At 39.2% G+C, this 25,612-nt stretch overlaps 1 protein-coding gene across 1 annotated transcript; it reads right to left on the reverse strand.

The window, feature by feature from the left end:
• Positions 1-1,285: 1,285 nt before the first annotated feature.
• Positions 1,286-24,828, reverse strand: LOC111960847 (T-box transcription factor TBX5-A-like). Its single transcript, XM_023983022.2, has 10 exons — positions 24,376-24,828; positions 23,332-23,504; positions 22,586-22,680; positions 20,815-20,934; positions 19,158-19,305; positions 12,564-12,716; positions 7,526-7,617; positions 6,157-6,167; positions 4,568-4,798; positions 1,286-4,394 (listed from the first exon to the last, which is right to left on the reverse strand). Exons 2-10 carry the CDS (start codon positions 23,473-23,475, stop codon positions 3,805-3,807), a joined length of 1,584 nt encoding a protein of 527 aa, XP_023838790.1. The 5' UTR covers positions 23,476-23,504; positions 24,376-24,828; the 3' UTR covers positions 1,286-3,804.
• Positions 24,829-25,612: the final 784 nt, after the last annotated feature.

Consider the following 25,612-nt stretch of genomic DNA (forward strand, 5'->3'; position numbering starts at 1 on the left):
CTGCACAGAGCCCTGACCTCAACCCCATCGAACTCCTTTGGGATGAATTGGAACGCCGACTGCGAGCCATGCCTAATCACCCAACATCAGTGCCCGACCTCACTAATACTCTTGTGGCTGAATGGAAGCAAGTCCCTGTTATGGCTGTTATGGCACCAAAGGGTGGACCAACGCCATATTAATCCCCATGATTTTCGAATGAGCTGTTCGATGAGTAGGTGTCCACATACTTTTGGTCATGTAATGTATCATCTTGTGATATCCTCTTATACCAAGTGACACATCTGTGTGCTGGAATGTGAAATGAACTGTTACAGGTTTTGGATCTTAATTTGACCTGTATTGTCCCAGCAAAATAATCCTGCAGCAACAGGATTTGAACATTTACTCCATAATGTTACTTGATCAGTGGTTAGGCCATTAGCTGGTCAAAATGAGGCTACATGAAAAGTGGATTACTGTTAATATAACTCTGTGTTTAGTGTGGATTTACAGTGAATTTATGCAAATCACAAAGCTCATCTGCACTTCCTGCAGCACAGGAAAATTCTCGGCAACAAAAGAGTGATCAAATTAAGATCCTACATCTGTATACCTCCACTAACCCTACCAAGAAAATAATTTCACATTGATTGATGGAGCTTTGCCACTCCCTGCGCTGCATCTCATTCTTTACCCGTTGCAACATCAAACTTGTTCACATCCACATTTTTACATAAATTGTTTGTAGCATAATGAATTGATATAGCTTTTAATTAGATCATTCTAAAAACGGTGTGCTATGTAGGAGAGGACACTTCATCATAAATGGTCCTGATCATGATCATGAAGTGAATTAATGTGAGTGAGAACCTTCCAAGCCTGATTTAAACTGCTCAGCAACAATCTGTTCTGTAAAAGAATACAACGTGTGCATCAGGCTGTGGTTTGAAACAGTGGTCAAGGAGTGGTCCACTCTGGTCAATGTGTCCTCCATGTCTAAGGTAACCGGTCAACTGCACCCAAGGGGTTGACTAGAGGGTGTGAACCAGCCCCACACACACACACACAATTTATGAGGGGCTCAGAGGGGTTGGCCAGACAGCAGACCTTTAATCCTCAGGATTATCAGTTGAATCAAGAGATGCTGGGGACAATTAGGCACAATTAGTCACTGCTGCTACCTACACTGTGATGACAAGATTTTCAACTTGTTGCTTTAATACAAATTATGTGTATGTAAACAAAGGACAAAAAGCATCATCAAAAAAAGAGGTCAAATGAGAAAAGACAGAATGCTCTTAAATGTATTGCAAGTATTCTTTATTCTATTTACATGTGTTTATTTACAACAACGTAATCCATCTCTCTCTCTCTCTCTTAGACTTTTAACAACTAAATTAATGTCCTGATTTCTAAAGCAATATGATTAAAAAAGAAAATAAATGGAGCCTAAATAACAAAGTAACAAAAAGAACAGGACCGAATAACACGTTTAACTTTTGATACAACAGGAGCAAGTTGATTTAGAATATGGGAAAAAAATAAATACTATTGACAAGTAGCATTCTATCGACTACAAGTAATTAAAAAATAAGTCTTTGTACATTCGTCAAACTCACCTTTAACATATACCATGACTTCCATATATTGGCAGAATGTATGTATTGATGTGCATGTTTAGATCGTGTATAATCTCTGCAGTGACCATGCTTTTATATTATCATTGTTTGTCATTAATAATCTGTGCCTCTCGTCCTTTACATTCCACATTGTTAAATCATATATACCATACATATCTTTGTTTGCTCAGTTTGAGTTTATGACTGTAGTCATGGGAGAAGTGCCAATTGTCAAAACATAAATGAAAATATTGATAAACAACACATTTGCTCGGTACAACATGGAAAATAAGTCAACTAATAAAAATAGGATAAGAAAAAGTTTTTTTAATATGCAATCACCTTTTCAGCAATGCTGGCTTCAATCTCTTATAAGGGCAGTGTCTGAATGAGAACTATACCTGCTATTTGAGAAGGTTTCTTGTTTCTTAGCTTTCTCCACATTACAAAATACTACAGTTTACTATAGAATACTACAGTACGTACTACATTATTCTGCAGTATACTGTAGAATACTATACTACACTGTAGTATCCCACGATCATGAGTAGTACTTACTATAGAATGTTGTAGTATACTGTAGAATACTATACTACACACTGTAGTATCCCATGTGTAGTATTTACTGTAGAATTTTGTAGCATAGTGTATAATACTATAGTAAATACTACAGTATTATCCGCAAAAGAACACTGTGGTAAATACTTGACCAATATCCTTAAACACTACAGTCCTCAAAAACACTACAGTTTAACTATAGTAAATACTAAAGTATTTAATTGCATATACCCTTCCCAGTCCCCTTCCCATATCCCAATTTGTGCCACCCATAAATGAGAAACCTACATTCCAAGTATAGACCACATAATGTGTTCCCTTCAGGTTATAGAGAAGAGCTATCTGTTCAGACCCCAGTCGTACCTACAGGTTGTGGAAAATGTGGCCTTTTAATATTTCTCCAGTAGGTTTACTCCAGGAGAAATCCTCCATTTCTATGTCAAAGATAATAAAAGAAAAACACTATAGTAAATACTACAGTAAATACTACAGTATACTACAATCTGCAAAAACACTACATTAATTACTATAGTATATACACTAGTTATTTTACTACAGTATTTATACTGTAGTTAACTGTAAATACTACAGTATACTACAATGAAGTTGGCAAAAACACTTGTGAATACTTTTAGTATTCATGCCATAATATACTATAGTATTTTTCATGCGGGTTGCAGCAGGCGAATACTGGGTCCATTTTTCACACACTGTTCCTGGACTTAATGCAAATAACAAACTGTTTCCATGTCAAAGTGTGTGTTGCTACATGCCAGGGTTAGAGAGGATATCAATACACACTTCCTCTACAGTACATACTGTCACTTGCATATGACTTCACCATTATTTCTGTCTCTAATAAATACCTTTTGTGGGGAAAAAAACAATTCTGATTGGCTGGGCCTGGCTCCCCAGTGGGTGGGTCTATGCCCTCCCAGGCCCACCCATGGCTGCTCCCCTGCCCAGTCATGTGAAATTCATAGATTTGCGCCTAATACATTTATTTCAGTTGACTGATTTCCTTTTATGAACTGTAACTCAGTATATTCGTTGAAATTGTTGCATGTTGTGTTTATTTTTGTTCAATATAGAAGGAAGCAGTTAACAACAAAAAAAACAAATAAAAAGAAAACCGGTAGGTATTTTTTTTCACAAAATTTTAAATCTACAAATCTACAGGATAAAGGTAAAAGAGCTTTCTATTGGCAGCAGAAAAAACCCATTGATAATGCAACACCAAGATGTAAAATACACTCTCAAAACAGAACAGTTTTAAAATTGGGGTCTCTCGATGAAGCTACTTCTGTGCTTCTGTTCCTCATGCAAAAGCATTGGGTTTTAACTTGTTTCGTTTCCTTATAAGTCTCCTTAACTTCATGGCCAATCCTTTTCTCCACCTTGTTTTGCCCATCCTCATGATGTTTGCCTTTAGGCGCAGTAAGAAGTCAACTGCAGAGACAGTCACGCAGTTCCTCTGAGCACCAAAGTCCAATGCTCTAGGCGGTCATGCCTCATTAATCTCACGAGACTGCACTGCCGTACTGTACTGCTTCAAAAATATAAATATAGATTTATCTAAAGCCCAACCATATCAAGAGCCTTTTTTAATCCAACTTCTCCATCCTTTCCTATGAAGAAAGTTATTTTAGCTGCTCTCATTCCACTCTGGCATGATGCTGACGCTGTGCACTGTGTGGTACTGATGAGGCGACAGCGTGCGCGGGATCCCGTGCGAGTACAGGTACTCGTTGCCTTGGAGACCTGCGGTGGGCGACTGGATGCCTGCCCCAGGGCTACACTGGCGGCCCAGTGTCTGGTGGGCCATGGGGCCCTGGTACATGGCGTGGTGGGCTTCGCCCAGCTGCGGGGAGGCGTGGCTTGCCACCCCGCTCAGTCTGGACACCAGGGGCCCCGAGGTAAAGTGGGCGGAGAAGTGCTGGTAGGGCAGCCGCTCCATTGGCTGCATGGAGGTGACGGAGCGGCTGCCATAGGGCGAAACACCGGCCCAGGTGTTGCAGCTGATGTCCTCCAGGCTGGGAACGGGCTCAGCCCCTTGGGAGGCACTGGCGTACATACAGGCCTGCCTCTGGCCAGACTCGGTCCTGTAGGGCCCCCCGGGCAGGCCCAGGCTCTGTGGGTAGCTGACGGGACGGTAGTAATGGTCGTCCTCGCTGGAGGAGCTCTCCAGGTAAGCCTTCTTGTAGGTGTGCTCCCCTGAGTGACAGTCATCGTCCACTACAGACAGACAGGGAACAGTTACAGTTTCAGTATGTACACATACTGTAGACTAATCAGCTGAGCAAAACAATTGATATATTTATACATTAGTAATCAACTATGTTTTCCCTTTTTTATGCTTCCAACAACCCATCCCATTGGCATGCATATATCATGATAGCCTGGCCCACCTTTCCTCTTGATGCAATGGTAGTCCTGGCTGTGCTCGTGGGGGAGGGGGTAACAGCCAGACTGGGGCAGGAGGTCCTGTGAGGTGCTGGTGACCCCATTCTCACACTGGGTGTACTGGGAGGCCAGGCCACTGGGGGTGACCATAACCTGCACCTCCCCACTGAATGGGCTCTGGCTGGTGCCCACCCTCTGGCGCACCGTACTGCGAGGGACCACCGGAGCCGAATATCCTTAGGCGTGGACCAAATACCCCACACAGCACACACACACCACACACACACACACACCAACACACACACACACACACACCACCACACACACCACACACACCACACACACACACACACACACACACAACACACACACACACACACATGGCAGGGTTACGAAATTATCATAACACTTATCGTACTGTATGCTTCTTCAATTTACACTGAGTGTACAAAACATTTGGAACACCTTCCTAATATTGAGTCGCTTGTCCTTTTCCCTCAGAACAGCCTCAATTCACCGGGACATGGACATTACAAGGTGTCAAAAACGTTCCACAGGGATGCTGGCCCATGTTGACTCCAATGCTTCCCACATTTGTGTCAAGTTGTCTGGATGTCCTTTGGGTGGTGGACCATTCTTGGTACACATGGGAAACTGTTTAGCATGAAAAACCCAGCAGAGTTGCAGTTCTTGACACGGTCAAACCGGTGCGCCTGGCACCTACTACCATACCCCGTTAAAAGGCACTTCAATATTTTGTCTTGCTTGCCAATTCACCCTCTGAATGGTTCACATACACAATCCATGTCTCAATTGTCTCAAGGCTTGAACAAATCATTGAACCTGTCTCCTCCCCTTCATCTACACTGATTTGAAGTAGATTTAACAAGTTACATCAATAAGGGATCACTTCATCTGGATTCACCTGGTCAGTCTATGTCATGGAAATAATGTTTTCTACACAGTATATATCACCACACTAGTACTACTACTACAACTACTATAATTACCATTACTATTACTAATAGTAGTGATTATTAAAGGCCTAGTGCAGTCAAACGTGATTTTATTGTGTTTTATATATATTTCCACACTGAGGTTGGAATAATACTGTGAAATTGTAAAATGTTTGTGTAAGAGCTGTTTGAAAAGACGGCATGAATTTCAGCCAGTAAATGAGTACATAGACAATAAGAAATAGAGTTTTCTGGGTTTCCTTCCCCATTCAGACCACTCCAAGACAGTACAAGAACAATTCTTGCTTGAGAAATTGCCCTTTGGTAAGAAGCTATTTTTAAACAAAAATGTTTACCATTTTAATTGAAACCAATCACTGTAAGGTACTTAATTGTTACCCAGAAATTATTTGATATTGAGATAAAAATGACTGCATTGGACCTTAAATCATCACCTAATTATCCTAAATCAATCATTCTAATTATCTTTAGTATTTGTTCATTTATTTGCATTCATCATGGTTTTTCACATGCAAAAGAAGATAGATATGTTACTTGAGAACTGCCCCTGACCTAAGTCATTAACCATGGCTGACTTGTATACACTGTCTCTTTCATCCAATGATCTGACACTATACCCTTCTCAATACTAACAAACCACACGGACTATCAATGAGTCACACCCACTTAGGATCCAGTGAGAAAGTGTTCGGGAGGATTAGTTTCCAGTGGAAAGAAAGGCATTTATTCCAGTTGCATTAATCTAGAGGATCTATGAATGGACAATTTTTGCTACTTCTGTTTCTTTGACTGTTTCTTTTGAACCAGTGACCTCATCTTGCAATAAGCTCTCCCTTGGAAATATTAACCAAGACCAGATGTGCTGAGCTTACTGTACTTGGCAAGACAGGACAGTGGCATGTCGGAGTTATGGTGTGGTTTGGCCTTTGGCCAATTGAAATCAATTTACAAATGTCTATACAAAATAACTATCCCACTTACAGAAGTATTATCTTGTGACATAAACCAACTTAATCAACATCTGACTGAGATAACCCAATATTAAATATACAATATAGATTTGTGAACACCCCAGTGATGAGTAAAAAATGGATGATGTGTGCAGGTGAAATAGTTTTGGAGAAAAAGGAAAAACATCCAAACTGTTCTGTCTTCTCTCACTAATTCCACTATAAAATGAGCTAAATGTGTACTATCACCTAATGTGGAAAAGCATAGTCAACCAAAACTACCAAAATTAGATTCACCTGCAGTGGCTAATTAGAGAGAATGTTCTGTTCTCCCACTCCAAATAAAATGTATGGGAGGCAAAGTGTCACTTGCGCATGGTAAACCAAACTCCTTTAACATTTTTCTCCGATTTAGGAATCGTCTGTTTGAAAGCCCTTGCAACGCCTTTGTTGGCCGATCTGGGCAAGTTTCAAACCAGATTTTTTTCTTTGAAAATGTGTTTTCCACACTGTGTGGATGCATGTGAAAGTACTCATCTGGAGTGAATAGGGAAACGAGCCATGTGGTCGATGCCGCTGCTGGACCAGCCATATCATCAATGCACACGACTGGTAGGAATATCCCTCCCGGTAAAGAGGGAGATGTCGCTAGTTCAGAAGGCCCTGCCAGATCAGCCATAAAAAGCCCTGGGACATGAAGACTGGCCCCTGCTCAAGAACTACACTTACTCAGCTGGGGAGAGTGGAGCAGGGGGGGGGGGGGGGGTCTCACTGAAAAAAACACTCATCTGGTTTGCATTTCACTGATTCAGGGATTACAATGGTGCTTGTGAAGTGACACTGTGATTAGAATGTCAGTAATCCTTATCTAATTGTGGTTACATTGTCTAATGCATGCCTCCAGTTTACCATTTAGTGTGCTTAACAACCTCTAATGATGGTAATATTGGATTATTAGAGTTAGAAAAGTCAACCACTGAATCAAAGCTTAGCCATTGGCGATCATGGGTCTCTTTGTGACTGTGATAGGTCCTACCTTTGCATTCTGGACATCCGGTGGAGCTCCATGTCATCACTCCCACGGAAGCCTTTGGCAAACGGGTTGTTCTCTATCTTAAGTTGGGTTATCTGCAAAACAGAAAGCACATTTGTCATAAGTGATTCAACCGTCAATTAGCCTACAATATTATGTAAAAAGAAAACTTTGCATCCCAATGCCATACACATTTCCTTTTTCCTATATTCTGTGAGAAGGACTTGTTGTGTCCTTCAAAGCCTATAGCAGGACATCTTCACTCAAAACCAGCGTCTTTTACCCTCCCATGTGGAACATCATAAAGCCTCAAGATGGTTTTAGGATGAAACACTGGCCATAGGTCCACACACACACTGGTCAGTAGTTGTATGACAATCTTAACTTTTCAAATAAGCACTCAAAAGGGAAGAAACCTCACAAAAGCATTGGCATTTTAGGCCTACTGTACTACTTGGTTGCTGTGCCCCTGGTTTAGTTATTAACATGTAGATTAAATGACCATGTGCTCAGACCATTAAGCACACAATTTAATTGTGAAAAACATATTTCATTAATTTAATGTAAATATGAAAACTTTCTATCATCTAATATTAGCTTGCTGTACTTTACAACTCTATAAATATTAAAGTGGATCAGGCTACAGATCTAAAGTTGAATTCCCATGGAGCTATATACTGTAAAAGGTCATTAGTTCTGCTAACTAATTCTGTTGTGGAAACCCTTGCCTAGAACCATTCAAGTAACCCAACTCAAATTATTTCAGTGTTCAATACTTAACCATATATGGGGATGTCACTTTATAACTTCATTTTTTAAGTTGTAAAATACTTAACTGTTTTTTTTGTGTGAACTTTTTGACACTAAATTGCATTGTTTTCTGAACTATAACTTTTGACGTTACCTGAACATGAATTTTTGTTGTAGTGAACATGTACATTTAGGGTCCCTTCTACTTAAATGATTTACCTTTGTTACATTTTTTTTCAAGTGTAAGTAGTTCTGATTGGTAATTTTAAGTGATCGTGTCTTCATGTTTAAAATGTCTTATTCTAACCCACTTTAGCAGGCACTGTTGAGCACAGTACTCATTCCTCTAGCAGTAAGTGGAGGTAGAGCTGTAAGCATTACAGGATGCTACATATACCTTTCATTAAGGGCGCTGCACACACGTCGACGGTGGGAATGACTTGTCTCAATATTGAACATCAATTAGTCTAATGGTTTTGATATGCGTTCATCATGTTCAATTACAACTCAGCATAACATACTGCTTAATACTATTTTAGAAATATCATTCACTTTCTTCAAACATGCATACAACATCGTGTAGAAGTATCATAAAGTGTAAACATTTTGAATTACCCACAATCCTCTAAAAACAGAGCCACATGGCACTATTAGGAATTCATAACTTGCAAAATGTTTATAATTATACATCAGAACAACACAGATGAATCCAGTGTTTTTTACTCAAATATCAATGTCTACTACTTCATTATATTAAGTAAAGATGTAAAACATATTGAAATCAAGAAAGGACAACTTATTTAATAAATGCCAGATTGACTTTAAAACCTTAATTAATCATAATTTGTAAAAACGAACTAGATTAGCAGAACAAAAAGTGATTTACTCAATAATAAACAGTACTAAAAAATATTAAGTGATAAGAAATCGTAATGACATATGAGTTAGTACGATTTGAGTTTTAATGACCACTGGATAAATTTTTAGTAGCCACTACTCAATTTCTTTAATGAGTTAAGCAGTTACTTTTTACAGTGTAGAGAGCAAGTAGCCCATCTAGGAAACAATTATATTATTTTCTAGATTGGACCAAAGCCATAGATTTTGGATAATGGATAATGGAATGAAGTTCTAACAGCCGCCAAAATTACGATTTGAGATGAAACAGAATGCAGGGCACGCGGTTTCTGGCAGGTAGGCCTAATTAGTTGGCTGGTCTGCTGTGTTTCATGCCTCACAATAAGACTGGATTTTTGTCCACGCGCTGGCTTTCACTTTCTACGAAACCTTGTAAAATATATCTCATTGAGACATACACGTTTTTAGCTTCTCGTTAATGCACTGTGCGTTTGGCAAAAGTCTAGATTTTCTTTGGGAAGCAAATGTAGAATAAAGTGTGGATAATACAGGAGTATGAGGGTATTGAATCTTACTATATTTCAACAACATGATTCTCAAAATGATTTCTCAAAAAGTAACTAGCCTATTAAAAAAGCAATAATTTTGAAAATAACTGTTGGTGGTACAAAATGTTTGCAAAAATAACTTGTAGCCTACACATGCTCAACAAAATAGGCTATAGGCCTACCTAAAAGCCTAACTGATATTTAATCGCTTAATATCCCTATCTAATTGTAAGCCAATTAGGCCTATGCAGGATCATTTAAGGTGTTTCAGGTGAAAAGGCCTATGAAATTACAAAGGGGGGCATGAAAAAGAATGCTATCTTCACATTTGAATAGCATAGTAAATGCAAATGTTAATGGAACGAAATGTTAATGCAGGTCAACCAGGTTACATACAGTATATTTACACTTGGACGAATTCATAACCGACTATACAAATGTAGGACTTTTTCCAAACTGAGCACAAACGTAGAAATATTGTATAGTGTGCCGTTGCATGTAAGCGCCATGCATGAACTAACCCTGTTCGTGTGAAAAAAACTACAAGCCTGGGGTGACAGTTTCCTAACAATTCTGGAGACATTTATAGGCCTAAACACCCCGTTTAATACAAAGCAAGTTGTTACCAATGATGGGTCGTTAGATAGCCTACTTGCCTTGACTACCAAGGATAGCAATCATGACAAACATTCAGTCATAATAGGTTACTGCATTTGTTTATTAGGCATTGCATGTGATAGGCTTTTTGGCTGTTGTAGGCCAATTTACCATAATGCAACTATAATTTTTAAGAGGTAGCCAATACGTTCAGATTCATAGGCCTGGGCCCAGTGTTTTCTGTAGCCTGTATAGAACTAACTCATTTGAGAACAGAAGATATGAAAAGGCGAGTTGTTTTCGAAATAGTTTATTCAGAAGGAAATGTTTTGTTTTCAATTCAAGTATAGCTATGGGCATGTTTGGCCGTTCTGAATAAACTGTTAACAGAGTTCCCCCAAAAGGCATGGCATGATAACTTTTTCTTAGCTTAACTGGCAGATGTAACATTCTTTGATTAGGTATTCGTTGTAAAAGTTGAGGAAATCAGAATAGAGTGTTTGTCTGGAAGTCTGGCAGGCTCTGGTAGCCTAATAATAATTAGCCCATGTTGCATTCTCAGGAGTCCTCAAACTCCCTGAATTTAATGAATGGTTTCTTCAGGGTTTCAGTCATTTGGATTTCCTGTTTCTCAGAGTCTTTGGGAATTCGGATTGGCTCAGGACACATTAAGGGTCCTTACCCTCTGCATATTCCCTCTTGTCCCACAGTAAAATCTGACTCAGACATAGTTAAAAACGGATGTTAAACGGACGCAGAAACGATTGGGCAACACTCCTAAGATTATGAGTAGGCCTGGTCGGATTTGAGGAAAATGTGATCGTTTGATATGATTTCTATATGTCTTCTCTTTGTAAATAAACGTTCCAATGCGCAGCCAAAATAAAGCGCATGCAACAGGTGGTTGTAAATGTTTGAACGTTCATAGAGGACAATATCACACTACATGATTGAAAATATACCCACTTTTGAATTTAAAACTTACTTAATAAGTAAATTACAACACTTTAACCAATTATCTTCCAGGGATTTATGTACAGGTTTGTAAATAGACTATGCCTATATTTTTCCTAGTGATTTCATTTCACTCTGAAAATATTTTGAAAATAATTTATATAGGCCTACATCACATTTGAGTAAATAATAAATTCAAGTGAGGAAGTTGGCTTTCTGATAAACAACCCTGAGCATACCATGGGAGACGGATTGTGTCTAACCATAACCATTAATTGCATAAAGAAGAATAAATATGATTAAATGCTGAAATGCTCTTAATTCAGTGACAAAATTGCATTTTAAGAAAGCAGGACGCTCAACAGTTAATATTTTCGTTCATGTGCGAACTCATGTTCGAACCGGTGAATTATTAGTCTACATTTACATTATACAAATAAAATAAATGCATGCATAAATCGATTTTTTGTAATCGAATATTCATCACAATATATACTATTTCGAGATTTATTGCAACTTCGGGCTAAAAAAAACAAGTTGCTTTAGGCCTATTTCTTACAGGCTAACACCTACATTTTCTCTAATATTATTAATAATATGCCTAGTCATAATAATAACTGTAGTAGCATGTTAATAATACACTATTTATAAAGCCTGAACATAATAAAGCACATATAAGCATATAATAAAACGTTCAAAATGTATGGACGTTATACTTACGCTCTGAGCCTTATCTGCAATCCGTATCATTCACTAAAATTTAATGAAACTGCACCAGTTGAAATGTCCTGTGTGTCTTGAGGTCGTGCCTTGTCCAATATTTCGGACATGCGGTTTCCCCGACCCATACTCACATCTGTCAATGATCTGAATATGATATCAGTGATAATCAGACGTGAACCTCGTGTTCTGCCACTGCTCATGGTGACATAGGCCTACGTCAGACTCCATTTGTGGCGAAAGGATACACTCCATCCGCTTTATCATTCAATCTTTAATAATCGGCTCATTCTTCCCGTCAATCTTCCCGTCACGTCTTTAGCAGCAATGTGGGCCTACATTCTGATGTTCATGAACTGATTTCGATTTATCCATGAAGGGATTTTATAGACTATATGTGTTGTGACCTTGTTACTTTTAATTGAAACGGCAAGGTCAAGGGCAATGCAACAATTCGATTTCTCTATATGCCAAAACGTTTTCATTCGTTCTAAACTGATTGTAATTAGGCCTATACATTTCTAATGCACTGGCAAATTCACACCAATTTAGGCTATTCTTACATACATAATACCACGGCGTAAATATGTCCAAAATCGAAGGTTTGGGCCTACCTTATGGTTCTGGTAAGATGTTACCGCAATGAAGGCAGTCTCGGGGAATACGTGGGTACAGAACGCCGTGTTTTTGGAGCCAAAGCCATTATTTTCATCCGCTTTCACGATGTGAATCCTGGGTTGGTATTTATGCATGGAGTTGAGGATAATCTGAAGAGAGAAATGTATTCCATTAAGCGCCTTTTGTATTTTGACAATTTCTCCTGAGAAATACCCTGATGCATAATCCCGCCAAAACCCAAATTCTGATATTATCAAAATCACATTCAGATAAATCCAAACCCATTCAAGACAATGAAGATAAAGACAAAATATTATTGCTATTGCTTTGAACAAAAACATACAAATATAAAACATACAACGTATTTCATAAAATCATGAATATACCAATAGGCCTAATCATAGCAATTCGGAAGAAAAAGCATGTAAATATATTTGACGATAGAATGTACAGTCAAAATCTAAATGTGTGCATAGTTTATATGTTGCCTAACTCTACAAGCCCATCACTGAAGGGTATGACAGTAATACATTCAGTAATAAATAAACACATACATACAACACAACGCTGTTTACAGTATGATAATGCACATATGTCAAAAGAGATGAGTTCCCATTGTAACGCGTGAATATCTTCCCTTTCCCTGCTTTCCCCCTGACCCCTGACCTAGTTTGTGCCAAGTGATGACTACTACCACTGGCTAGGCTGGCGACATTAAGACGGCGGTCCACCCAGTTGAACTTGAGCCATGAACTCTTCTCAGGCTTTAGTCTTAATTGGTCTGACATACTATGGAGTCATGGGCATCAGCCGTGAGCAATCTAATGGTTTTTAATTTCATTAAATTTAGAGATAACAAAACAGTGTTTTTCTCCTTCACCTCCTCAGGAACCCCTGCCCCTCGGGTATTCCTCCTATCTGTTATCTGTAGTTTTTGTGCCATGACCTCAATGGATTCTCACAACTGATGGAACAATTTAACCTCAAAATAGAGAGTAAATTGGGATCCACTGTGAATTTTCCAAAAGCACCTTGATAGTAGGTCAGTGTACAATGAAATTGATTGTCTTCTAAACAAAAATGGGTCAACGTCTTTCAACAGCCAACACTGGAAATGCATTATGACTCAGGTTGATTTTCTACATGATAATATAATGGGTCAAAGCTTAAGTATTTTTGAGATCTTATAAAACACTGAATCAGATAAATACTGTGGGAGAAAACGAACTACAGTGCCTTCAGTCATACCCCTTGACTTATTCCTAATTTCGTTGTTACAGCCGGAATTCAAAATGTATTAAATATTTTTTTTTCTTCTGACTCATACACAATACCCCATAATGACAAAGTGAAAACATGTTCTTAGAAATGTTTGCTAATTTACTGAAAATAAAATACAGAAATATCTAATTCAGATAAGAATTCACACCCCTGAGTTAATACTTTGTAGAAGCACCTTTGGCAGCGACTACAGCTGTGAGTCTTTCTGGGTAAGTCTCTAAGAGCATTCCACACCTGGATTGTGCAACATTTGCCCACTTATTATTTTCAAAATTCTTCATATTGGTTGTTGATCATTGCTAGACAACCATTTTCAGATCTTGCAATAAATTTTCAAGTAGATATAAGTCAAAACTGTAACGCGGCCACTTAAGAACATTCACTGTCTTCTTGGTAAGCAACTCCCATGTAGATTTGGCCCTGTGTTTTAGGTTATTGTCACACTGAAAGGTGAATTAATCGTCTAGTGTCTGGTGGAAAGCAGACTCAACCAGGTTTTCCTCTAGGATTATGCCTGTGCTTAGCTCCATACCATTTCTTCTTTTATCCTGAAAAACTTGCCATGGTTAACGTTTACAAGTATTCCCATAACATGATGCAGCCACCACTATGCTTGAAAATATGGAGAGTGATACTCCCGAATGTGTTGTATCCAAAGTGTAATTAATAACTTCACCATACTCAAAGTGATATTCAATGTCTGTTTTGTTGTTGTTGTTTACCCATCTACCAATAGGTGCCTTCGCGAGGCATTGGAAAACCTCCCTGGTCTTTGTGGTTGAATCTGTGTTTGAAATTCACTGCTTGACTGAGAGATAATTGTATGTATGGAGTGCAGAGATGAGGTAGTCATTCAAAAATCATGTTAAACACTATTATCGCATACAGCGTGAGTCCATGTAATTTATTATGTGACTTGTTGAGCACATCTTTACTCCTGAACTTATTTAGGCTTACCATAACAAAGGGGTTGAATACTTATTGACTCAAGCCATTTCATATTTTCATTTGAAATTAATTTGTAAAAATTTCGAAAAACATAAGTACACTTTGAAATTATGGGGTATTGTGTGTAGGCCAGTGACAAAAAAAATCTAAATTAAATCCATTTTAAATTCAGGCAGTAACACAACAAAATATTGAACATGTCAAGGGGTGTGAATATTTTTGGAAAGTATTCAGACCCATTGACTTTTTTCATTTTTTGTTACGTTACAGCCTTATTGTAAAATGGAATAAAATGTAAAAAATCCCAATACCCCATACTGACAAAATGAAAACAGGTTTGTAGAAATTTTTGCAAATGCATTAAAAATAAAAAACAGAATTCTTATTTACGTAAGTATTCAGACCCTTTGCTATGAGACTTGAAATTAAGCTCAGATGCATCCTGTTTCCATTGATCATCCTTGAGATGTTTCTACAACTTGATTGGAGTCCACCTGTGGTAAATTAAATTGATTGGACATGGTTTGGAAAGGCACACACCTGTCTATATAAGGTCCCAAAGTTGACCGTGCATGTCAGAGCAAAATCCAAGCCATGAGGTCGAAGGAATTGTCCGTAGAGCTCCGAGACAGGATTGTGTCGAGGCACAGATCGGGGGAAAGGTACTAAATAGTGTGTGCAGCATTAAAGATCCACAAGGACACAGTGGCCTCCACCATTCTAAATGGAAGAAGACTCTTCTTAGAGCTGGCCGCCCGGCCAAATTGAGCAATCAGGGGAGAAGGGCCTTGGTCAGGGAGGTGACCAGGAACCCGATGGTCACTCTGACAGAGCTCCAGAGTTTCTCTGTGGAGATCAGAGAACCTTACAGACGGACAATCATCGCTGCAGCACTCCACCAATCAGGCCTTAATGGTAGAGTGGCCGGACGGAAGCCACTTCTCAGTAAAAGGCACATGACAGCCTGCTTGGAGTTTGCCAAAAGGCACCTAAAGACTCTCAGACCATGAAAAACAAGATTATCTGGTCTGATGAAACCAAGATTGAACTCTTTGGCCTGAATGCCACACGTCACGCTTGGAAACCTGGCACCATCCCTACGGTGAAGCACGGTGGTGGCAGCATCATGCTGTGGGGATGTTTTTCAGTGGCAGGGACTGGGAGACTAGTCAGGATTGATTGAAAGATGAACGGAGAGCAAAGTACAGAGAGATCCTTGATGAAAACATGCTCCAGAGTGCTCAGGACCTCAGATTGGGGCGAATGTTTACCTTTCCAACAGGACAACGTCCCTAAGCACACAGCCAAGACAATGCAGGAGTGGCTTCGGGACAAGTCTCTGAATGTTCTTGAGTGGCCCAGCCAGAGCCCGGATTTGAACCCGATCAAACATCTCTGGAGAGACCTGAAAATAGCTGTGCAGCAACACTCCCCATCTAACCTGACAGATCTTGAGAGCATCTGCAGAGAGGAATGAGAGAAATTCCACAAATACAGGTATGCCAAGCTTGTAGCGTCATACCCAGGAAGACTCAATCTGTAATTGCTGCCAAAGGTGCTTCAACAAAGAACTGAGTAAAGGTTCTGAATACTTATGTTAATGTGATATTTCATTTTTTTTATTTTTTTTATAAATTAGCAAACATTAAAAAAACTGTTTTTGCTGTGTCATTATGGGGTATTGTGTGCAGATTGATGAGGGGGAAAAAACAATTTAATAAATGTTAGAATAGGGATGTAACGTAACAAAATGTGGAAAAAGTCAAGGGGTCTGAATACTTTCCGAAGGCACTGTATCTTCACATTCACCAATCCCATCACAAAGCCTTCAATGGAGGTTGGTTGGGGACTTAAAAATAAATTATGAACATCAGCGTATATCATTTGCACTGCAAATGTACAAGTTACTGACAAGGTAAAAATCTGCCGTTCTGCCCCTGAGCAAGGCAGTTAACCCACTGTTCCCCGGGCACCGATGACGTGGATGTCGATTAAGGCAGCCCCCCGCACCTCTCTGAATCAGAGGGGTTGGGTTAAATGCGGAAGACACATTTCAGTGGAATGCATTCAGTTGGACAACTGAAAGGTATCCCCTTTTCCCTTTATCTGGCTAACAGATTCACAATGATACAAACCATTGGGATGATTTGATTTACAACATGTAGATAGAAGACAAGGTTACAATTAACACCCACGTCTGTCATGTAACCTATACACTAAAAGTATTGTGTTAATTTCTTACAAAACAACATCATGAAGCACAGACAGACATACTGTGGGTTGGTTCCCTGCATGTCTGTCTGTCTGTCTGTCTGTCTAGCTGAAGGGGTGACCAGAGTAGAGCAGACCAGACCACCCACTAGGCCTCCAGCACACGCCTTCTCTGCTGCCTGGCTCTCTGCATCTCCATTCCCCCCGACTCTGTATGATAGTATTTAATGATAGTGAGGGATCACCCTGGGTCCCCTGCGGCTGCCTTTCAAGTTCCTCCACATCAGAGAGCTTTCTGAAGACTTTGGATTAGCAGAATTTGTACACCATCATCTATTGCTCATCTCACACTGCCATTGGAACATAAACAGTGAGATATCCACAACCCACCCAGCTGGCTAAAACATGTGTGGGGAGGACTGGACGAGCGCACCAGCACATTTTGGAGAAGATGAATAACGTGGAAAAATGTTTTGCAAGTCTAGAGGAAGATCAAAGCCATAGTTTAGGCTTGTGATAAGTGTTGTGTTGGATAAACCGTAGGTGCTAAGTTGAAAATGGGTAATCATACTGTATGTTTATATGCATACTATTGGTATCAGAAAGAAACGAAAGGCTCAATTAGCAACATGTAACCCAAATACCTGAGATTATACAATCTAAATTATTGAGAATAAGAAACAAAATATATAGATAGTCATTAAGATGCATGTTAACATTGACCATATACAATTAATTGTAGAAATCTATCATAGGAATATCAGAAATCCCTTCAATAATCCCACATTCATAGTCAATTCCAAACATACAGTAATAAAAAACATTAATTTCAACCAAAAAACGCTATAGGAGACACTGGTCTATAGCAGCATGCTCTCTGGCTGAGGAAGTGAGATCCTGCTCTGCTCTGTCTAATTTCCAGACCGTTTCAGGTCCCTCCTGGCTCAAGCTACCTCACCGACATGTTTTAGCTCCACGTCCGAAGCTAGTAATTATAAATCGTCTCAAAGTTATTTCAGCCAGCTGGACCAACAAGCTGATGGAATATTTTTTTGGCCCGGCACCAGTATTTCATTTATGAATCCCATGGTACTTCCTGGACACGAAAGAGGGCAAGCCAGGAACCACTGCAACCAATCAAAAATGCATTCTGGCCGCGAAATTTACAACACCGCTCACATTCCAACTGAACTGAGCTCCAATTTCATTCTACTAGCTGGGTTTTGGCAAGGCAACAATCACTATCAATTCTTACACACCGCCAATGGAGTCATGTGATCAGGCTGAAGAAAGTGCTGTAAGTGATAGTCAATGAGAGTAAAATCTGGCCTATTACTGACTTCAACACATGCAAACAATACACAATTATTTCCAATCAACATACTCCCTACTACAGCTATCATCAATTAAATCTATTAAATCTGTGACTGATTTTGTGCTGACCTTTTATAGTGTTATGGTTTGCACCCAGTGTGTTATGTTGAAGTAATATCACATATTTGCTTCACTCTGAGCAGAAAGAGTAGGTTCCACCAACTGCAATTCTTATCAGCTTCATACAATTAGAAGTAACAAGGAAGTGACCAATATTGACACTTTCCTGCCTGTCATAATTCAAGAGATGGATAGAGGAAGTTTATCACTTAGCTTTCTATAATTTGTAATTAGTTTATTTGTGCATAATCTACTTCCTTATTTCAAGTTACATAACAACCACTATTGTTTTGTGGGGCTGTCAACTATAGCATGGGGCTGTTGTTATGTCCTATACGGGATATGACTGTTGTATTGTATTTTATTGTAATCTGTCCAATCCTGCATTCTCTGTTGAGATGTGTAATTTGGCCAAAATGTCACCCACACCCCGACCCCATAAAATATCTAGCCAAGATCACAATTTTTAACATCCAAGCAAATAGATGATGTCATTTATGTTTTTGTTTGCTGTTTTGTTTCCGACATGGATCACAAAATCTGGGGTCTTGGGAGTTCACAATAATAGGTCGTTAAAAAGAAAGAAACGGATGCCATCTGACTTCTAGTCTGTACTAATGCATCAGATACTGTGTTAATCATTATAATCCTTTACGAAATTCGCCGAGCATCTTGCAGACAAAGCCGTAACATATGAAGAGTTAAGTAACACATACGTGTCCAAAAGGATCCAGGTGGTTATTCGTCAGTTTCAGCTTCTGGAAAGAGACAAGTTGCCTCATCCAATGCGCCCCCGTCGCAGGAGAGTCCGGGTGAACGTAGAGCCTCCCGGGCATGGCAGGTTCGGCCTTCCCGGTCACCGACCTGAATCACAGCACCAAAGTCAGCGTTTTACACTCAAACCACAGCTACATTAACCCAACTATAAATGGTACGATAGGCCTACGCTTATCTGAGCAGATAAAAGCGACCTCTAACCTATAAAGTTGTTCCACTCATGAAAATTACTTTCTCACAATTAAAATATGCTGTTCATGAAAATGCTTAGGCTCCCTTTCCCTTTTCATCGGAAATAGTGGTTTAGCCTAATATGTAGCCAAGGCTTCTTCGAAATAAATTCAGTTAGGCTATTTGGAAGTAGGCTTGGGGTTTGTTCCAAAACTGGAGATTTTATCAAGGTTATCCAGTTAATGAAATTTAAGGTTGGAGAAATGCCTTTAGTTGTAGCCTAGCCTATAGTTTGTAGTATTATCCGCGAAGGCTATAGCCTAATTTTGTTTAGCCTGTACTCTCAACCCGTTGGAATAAGAATTACAAAGTATTGTAAAAATGGCTATTGCGTGACAATAATTAAAATATTATTTTTTATTTTTTATTTAATAGTCTACATTAAGTGTGTCGTGCTACGTGGACAGTTGGGTTGGGTCAGCCTAATTAGCATAACCAATAACCTGCATGCTATTTGGCACGGGCGAACATGATTTTCTTACAGTAACCTAGGCTACTTGACCAAAAGCAGATTAGTTCCACAACATGCGCTGAACGGATCATTATCGGCGGTATTCGCCATTGAAAACCACTGACCCAAACAAGGCATTCTTGACCAGATGGACATGACACTAACAACTAGTGTTTATAGGCTGTGTTTCGCTGATGGTAAAGATTGTATTTCAGAGCTGTCTAAAGAGATCTACACCCTCACCAAAGGAAACATCAACACAAATACGAGTTCATTAATTCGCATAAACCACCTCTAGTCGGTAGTCAGAACAACTCCCCATCATTTGCCAAGGATCCCTTTACACCACACGGAAGCTATTTCTTCTTCAGAATTGGTAAACGTTTAGTACTTAGGCTAAGGCTGCATATCTCAAAACATCAACGTTTTGAGACATTTGAGCAATAATTAATAGTTTGCTAAAGAACCAGTAAATGCACTCGAACATAATTTGAGCCATAAATCGTAGGCCAACCTAATTTCAACAAAAAACGTTTTTAGTCCCAAGACTGATTATAAATCTCATTCCAATGTGTGAAGTATAATGCTTTATTTACATAAACTGGATACGACCTAATACTAGGCTACTTTATTGCACATTGACTACAGTTTCCTTCTATCTATATGCAATAGTCTGATAGCTATAGACCCATATGCTCCTGAAATGCATTGTAAAGTTATTAAAACTCAGTAGGGGTGTTGCACTCTGCAAACAGAAAACACCTCATTACAAGGTGAAACATCCTGGATCAAAAATAGGCTACATATGATATGTTCCTATCTTGTATACAGGTAGGCTACTTATTGTCATAAGGCTGTGGACATGAGCTCTGATGCGATCCCAGAGGAACATTATTTGTAAAAGTCTTACACACCATTTATTATCCGCGAATTTGTAGCGATGGTCGTCCGCAGGCACGACATCCATTAGGAGTATGTATTTCGTTTTAGGGTTCAATCCAGTGACCTTCACTTTGAAGCTGGGAAACATTCGCCTGCAAATGAAACAATATAGTTACACAATGTAAGTGCATACATGAATACATTATGCCTGCTATAGGCTATTGATGATTAAAGTTACCGTATATTTCCTTAAGGAAATTTCTGATTATTTACAGTCTATGCTATCACATTATGAAATTATACGACCTTGACGCACAGTCGTTGCATAGAAGCCCACAACTTGTTCCAAACTTAGCAAGCTTAAAAGATCAACATATGACCAACTACACTGCACGTCTTTTGGGGTGGGTCAGGGTGTTCACAATGCATGTATATGCTATCAACGTCAGATAGCCTATGCATAACCAAATGAAAGGTAGAACAACAATCAATCAAACATAATAAAATGAAAGGGAATTAGGTAGCCTAATATATATTTTGTTCGTTTGGAAGCGACTGCATACTTCAACAAGATAAAACATGTATTAAGGAAGAGCCTGTAGTTTCACGGGGAAATAACGTTAGCTGCTTTTGCATCAAATGCGTCACTAAAACCAGATGCATGGTAGCCTGCACATGCATTTTCATACGTGCATATGTTCAGAACTTTTACACAAGTACCCTGATGAAATAGGGTCTATCAGGTTGGAAAACGTCAGTAGTCAGTGAGTGGCTGAGAGTATTGAAATTGCTCAGGAAAAGATGTCGCACGCCGATTGGGATCCAAGCCTCCAGGCCTACAAGCTGTTTCTCTAACGGGTGACCTGCCTGAATAAAGAGGCAGCCGCGAGGTGATGGAAAGGTGTAAGGGCTGGTTAATAACGAGGGCGGGAGGGATAATAACGTCTCAAGCCAATAACGGGGGAATGAATGGACAGAATATAAAGAGTGCTTTATGCAGTTGAGAAAAAACCCCGAACCTAGTGCAGACTGGAAGGATATTGAGACATAGCTGAAATGAATAATAAATAGGCTACCTAAGAGCCACAAGACGATTTGTTAACATGAGCAGAGACCACCGACCATCATGCATATTCAAGTTCACACTAAGTTGAGGTAGAAGAATATCTCAACCATATTCCGTGAGACTCTGAGCAGCACAGGTCTACCCAATAAGCCTAATTGCCGTGTTGGCCTTTTTGTCTTGAAAAGTCACTCGATAATGTTTTCAATATGGCAAACGTGAAGAATATAAAGAAATAATAAATAAATAAAAAGTAATATCATACATCCAATTTGGAAAAAGACAACAAAAGGGTGGAAAAAATTACAGGATTAAAATAATTGAGGATATATAGGCTATAAAGCATGTTTCGTGTACATTTATCTACCCAAGGGCTAGTCTCAAACCGACTATATCCCTTTAGATGTCTTTAGGGAACTATGCCGTGGTACATTGGTAAAGAATGAAGTGTAAATACAGTAGGCCTCCCTCCAGAAAACGAGTACAGCATCAGTATAGCTATCACTATTGCAACACAAAAAGATTTGTAAAAATCCATTTTCTCCGTGGACATAGGTCTACAGCAAATGTATGGACGAAATAACTTTTTCAGACAGCGCTGTCAAAACTAAAACCACTAAATGCTGACCATTCTTATTTATAAATAATGATAAAAAAATAACCTCACATGCAATTGTATGTTTCTCAAACGTATTTGCATAATCCGTTAATGCCAGTATAAGCAGCCGTTGATCTCTTACCTTCCCGCTTTGGTGATGATCATCTCCGTCCCCACCTCATGAAACTTCTCCCACAGTTCCCTCTCATGCAGGTACACTTTTATCCCCTCCATTCCCTTCAAAATTAGACAAGTAAAAGGAATATCAATATTACTTTTCTTGCAGTGGAGACCAATTGGTAAGCTTATTTAGCCCAGTTAGTATTATGCATATGTCATGCCATTCATACAGGATAAATGTTGCACTGTGGTATAAATTCCATAATAGTTTAACAAAAACCTAGACATAATATAATTTCATATTAGCCTACTATTCACATTGGGCTACCTCGTGAAACAATAGACTACTATTCTGAAATAGTATACCATCATTTTCCATTAAGCCTATTATATAACTAGCCTATAAATTCTGTTATTTGACTATAAATAGGCAGATAATAAAATCTCACAAAGAAAATACACGAAACTGCAATAATTGCAGCACTAGACTACCGTAACCAACTACCAAGCGATTAATCGAGTTGATTGACATAATAAATTCACGAAACTTTGTAGCCTATAGGCTATAGTTCAAAACAATGGTAATTCTACGTTTTTATGCACACTAAGGTCTGAAAAGTTGGCAGTGCACGTACTTCTCTTATGAGTCGTTTACAGATTTCCATATTTAATACGTAGGCCTAGATACAGGTCCAGAGCAACACATAGGCAGTGACTTGAGACTTGAGACCTGAAGTACATAGGCTCAAAATAGCGTGTAAAGCTGACCTGTTGAATATATGTCGTCTGGGAGGATGGAGATTTGCTCGAAGTTCCATTTTGTTTCTCTGGTTTACTCTCAGTGTGTAATTCCTTTGACTCTGACCCGCTGGGAGAATTTTGCAGTCCAAATGTTTCCTTCTGGTCTGCCATGTCTGGAGCTCCGGAGACCAAGGCCCCAACTGTCAGATCGAAACAAAAGTGCATTTCAACCTCCCATTCTCTGTCCTGAATATGCGCATAACTTTTTGATGTGGCATTAGCCGTCTTTAATGAGTTGTAGGCCAAAATTAAATGTAGCCATCATTAGACAACATGGCCTGCTATTAACATGGCACACACACACACAGTTGCTGATCACAAACAACTTATTTAGGTTAATTTTGTGAATATATCAGTCAATATTTTTCTTTAAAATATAACTTAATTGCCAGTAAAGAGAACTATTAATAAGGATAAGGACGTTTTTGCACTGTCATTATTCTTCTAATACATTTCACCTTTTGGACTCTTTCAATGAACAAATGACTTGCGTTTCATTATAACTGATAGCCCACAATAAAGAAGTATATAAAGACTTCAATAACAGCACAAATTATTACAAAACAAATAATGATGAAGGCTACTTGTAAAAAGTAGGCTAGGCTATAATGAACATACCAATTGTGATATATTCATAGCAAGGACACCACTCATTGAAGGTTTCTAAATTCGATGATGCTGACATTGTTCGTATTTGTAGGGAATCTAGACAACTGTTCACAAAAAAACATAAATTCGGGACAGATCCTCTAGATTGTGTATTCCTAAAATGCCAATGGAAACAAAAAACAATAGGCTACCATAGATGGTGTTGGTAACAACCATCACTGCAAAACATATACATGTATTTGTAGGCATAAAAAACAGAGAGCACGACGTGGCTCCATGCAAAAACAGACTATTTTCTTCCACTACGAGGTCCTACACTAAAATGAACTGCGATAACAATGACAATAGTGAACCACTGACCACGGAAACGCAGAATACTCCGCACAGTAAAAACGGATTTACCTTGTAACCAGATACGTCACTTTCAATGTCGTGAAGATATGGCACAGCAGAGGTCGTTTCTTCAAAAATGCGAAGTGTTTGCGAAAAATTTCCACCCAATTCAATGTATAATCCCAATGTGTAGCCCGAAAAGGCTATCTAATATCCCCATAGATTTTCTCTATCTTCCGTGCAAGTCCAAATGTACAGTGACCAAGCGAAAACACAGGTGAAGGAAGATTCAGGAGTCTAGCAAAGATGGCTAAAATAAGCACGCGGTGTTACTTTATTGTACATTTTAGAGTCGATGACCGTTGTTCGGGAAGCCTTCCCTGGTGATAGCACATAGCAGTATAGCAAGTTTACAGAGGAGCAGATCCGTCACCACCTTCTCCCCTCCCTCCTCTCACTCTCTCTCTCTCTCTACGCACCAATGGCCCACAGTAGTACGCGTTATGACGCGGAAGCGCTGAGTCTGTGACGAGCAGCGTAGACTAGTTTGGTTTGTCCTCTCTGCCTATCAAGTGCCTGAACAGCAATGGTCTACCCCAAGAAAAGTATTCTTCAGGTCCCCCCTTCCCCCTCCCGCGTCCCTCTACCTTTTCCGTCCTCTCTCCAAAACCTATCCTTTACTGCTAAGTCTTCCGGATATATTTTGCTATTGAGCAGACTCAGTAACGTTCGCCATTGGGATTTTGTTTACAGAAATAACTAATCACCGTCAATTTAGTCAAACACAGATACAGACATGTGTGAGAGCACATCCATCATATTGAAAAAATTGTATGTGCTTATAAATTTGGCCTGGGCTATGTCATGCGTCCTGCATCAGATAACTGAAAAGTACACTTTTTGATGGGATACTCTGGGAAGATCGAAAAAGAATGCCAACAAAAGCATAGGCAAATGGGAGTGCATGTGGATAATAGGCAACAAGAAGTAAATGTGGATTGTACAGAAAATATCCATGCAATGTGTGAATGTGTAACATTAGGTGAAGTTGGAGTGGGCCACGGCAGCCCAGCTTTACATTCATAGACGAACATTCTATTGAGTGAATAACCTTTACAATATAGCACAGCACAATTGTATAGGCTATGCCCTCACTTCCATGAGGATGAGTAGGCCTATAATGTACATTGAAGGCCAGATATCGTACAAATCGATATTGAATACAAAATCACACGGAAGATTCTCCATTGTTCGCAGGGATATTGGCATATAATATAGAGAGCTTTGTCGTTGATCTCGCAGGCAG

The sequence above is a fragment of the Salvelinus sp. IW2-2015 genome, linkage group LG4q.1:29 (assembly GCF_002910315.2).
Source record: "Salvelinus sp. IW2-2015 linkage group LG4q.1:29, ASM291031v2, whole genome shotgun sequence".
NCBI classification, from domain to species: domain Eukaryota; kingdom Metazoa; phylum Chordata; class Actinopteri; order Salmoniformes; family Salmonidae; genus Salvelinus; species Salvelinus sp. IW2-2015.

Excerpts from the sequence above, each read along its gene's own strand:
- LOC111960847 (XM_023983022.2), bottom strand. The coding sequence starts at position 23,475 with ATGGCAGACCAGAAGGAAACATTTGGACTGCAAAATTCTCCCAGCGGG. Across the intron at positions 12,717-19,157 it reads ACCTGGATCCTTTTGGACAC|ATTATCCTCAACTCCATGCA; the intron begins GTATGTGTTACT and ends TTCTCTCTTCAG. Across the intron at positions 4,395-4,567 it reads CCATTGCATCAAGAGGAAAG|TGGACGATGACTGTCACTCA; the intron begins GTGGGCCAGGCT and ends GTCTGTCTGTAG.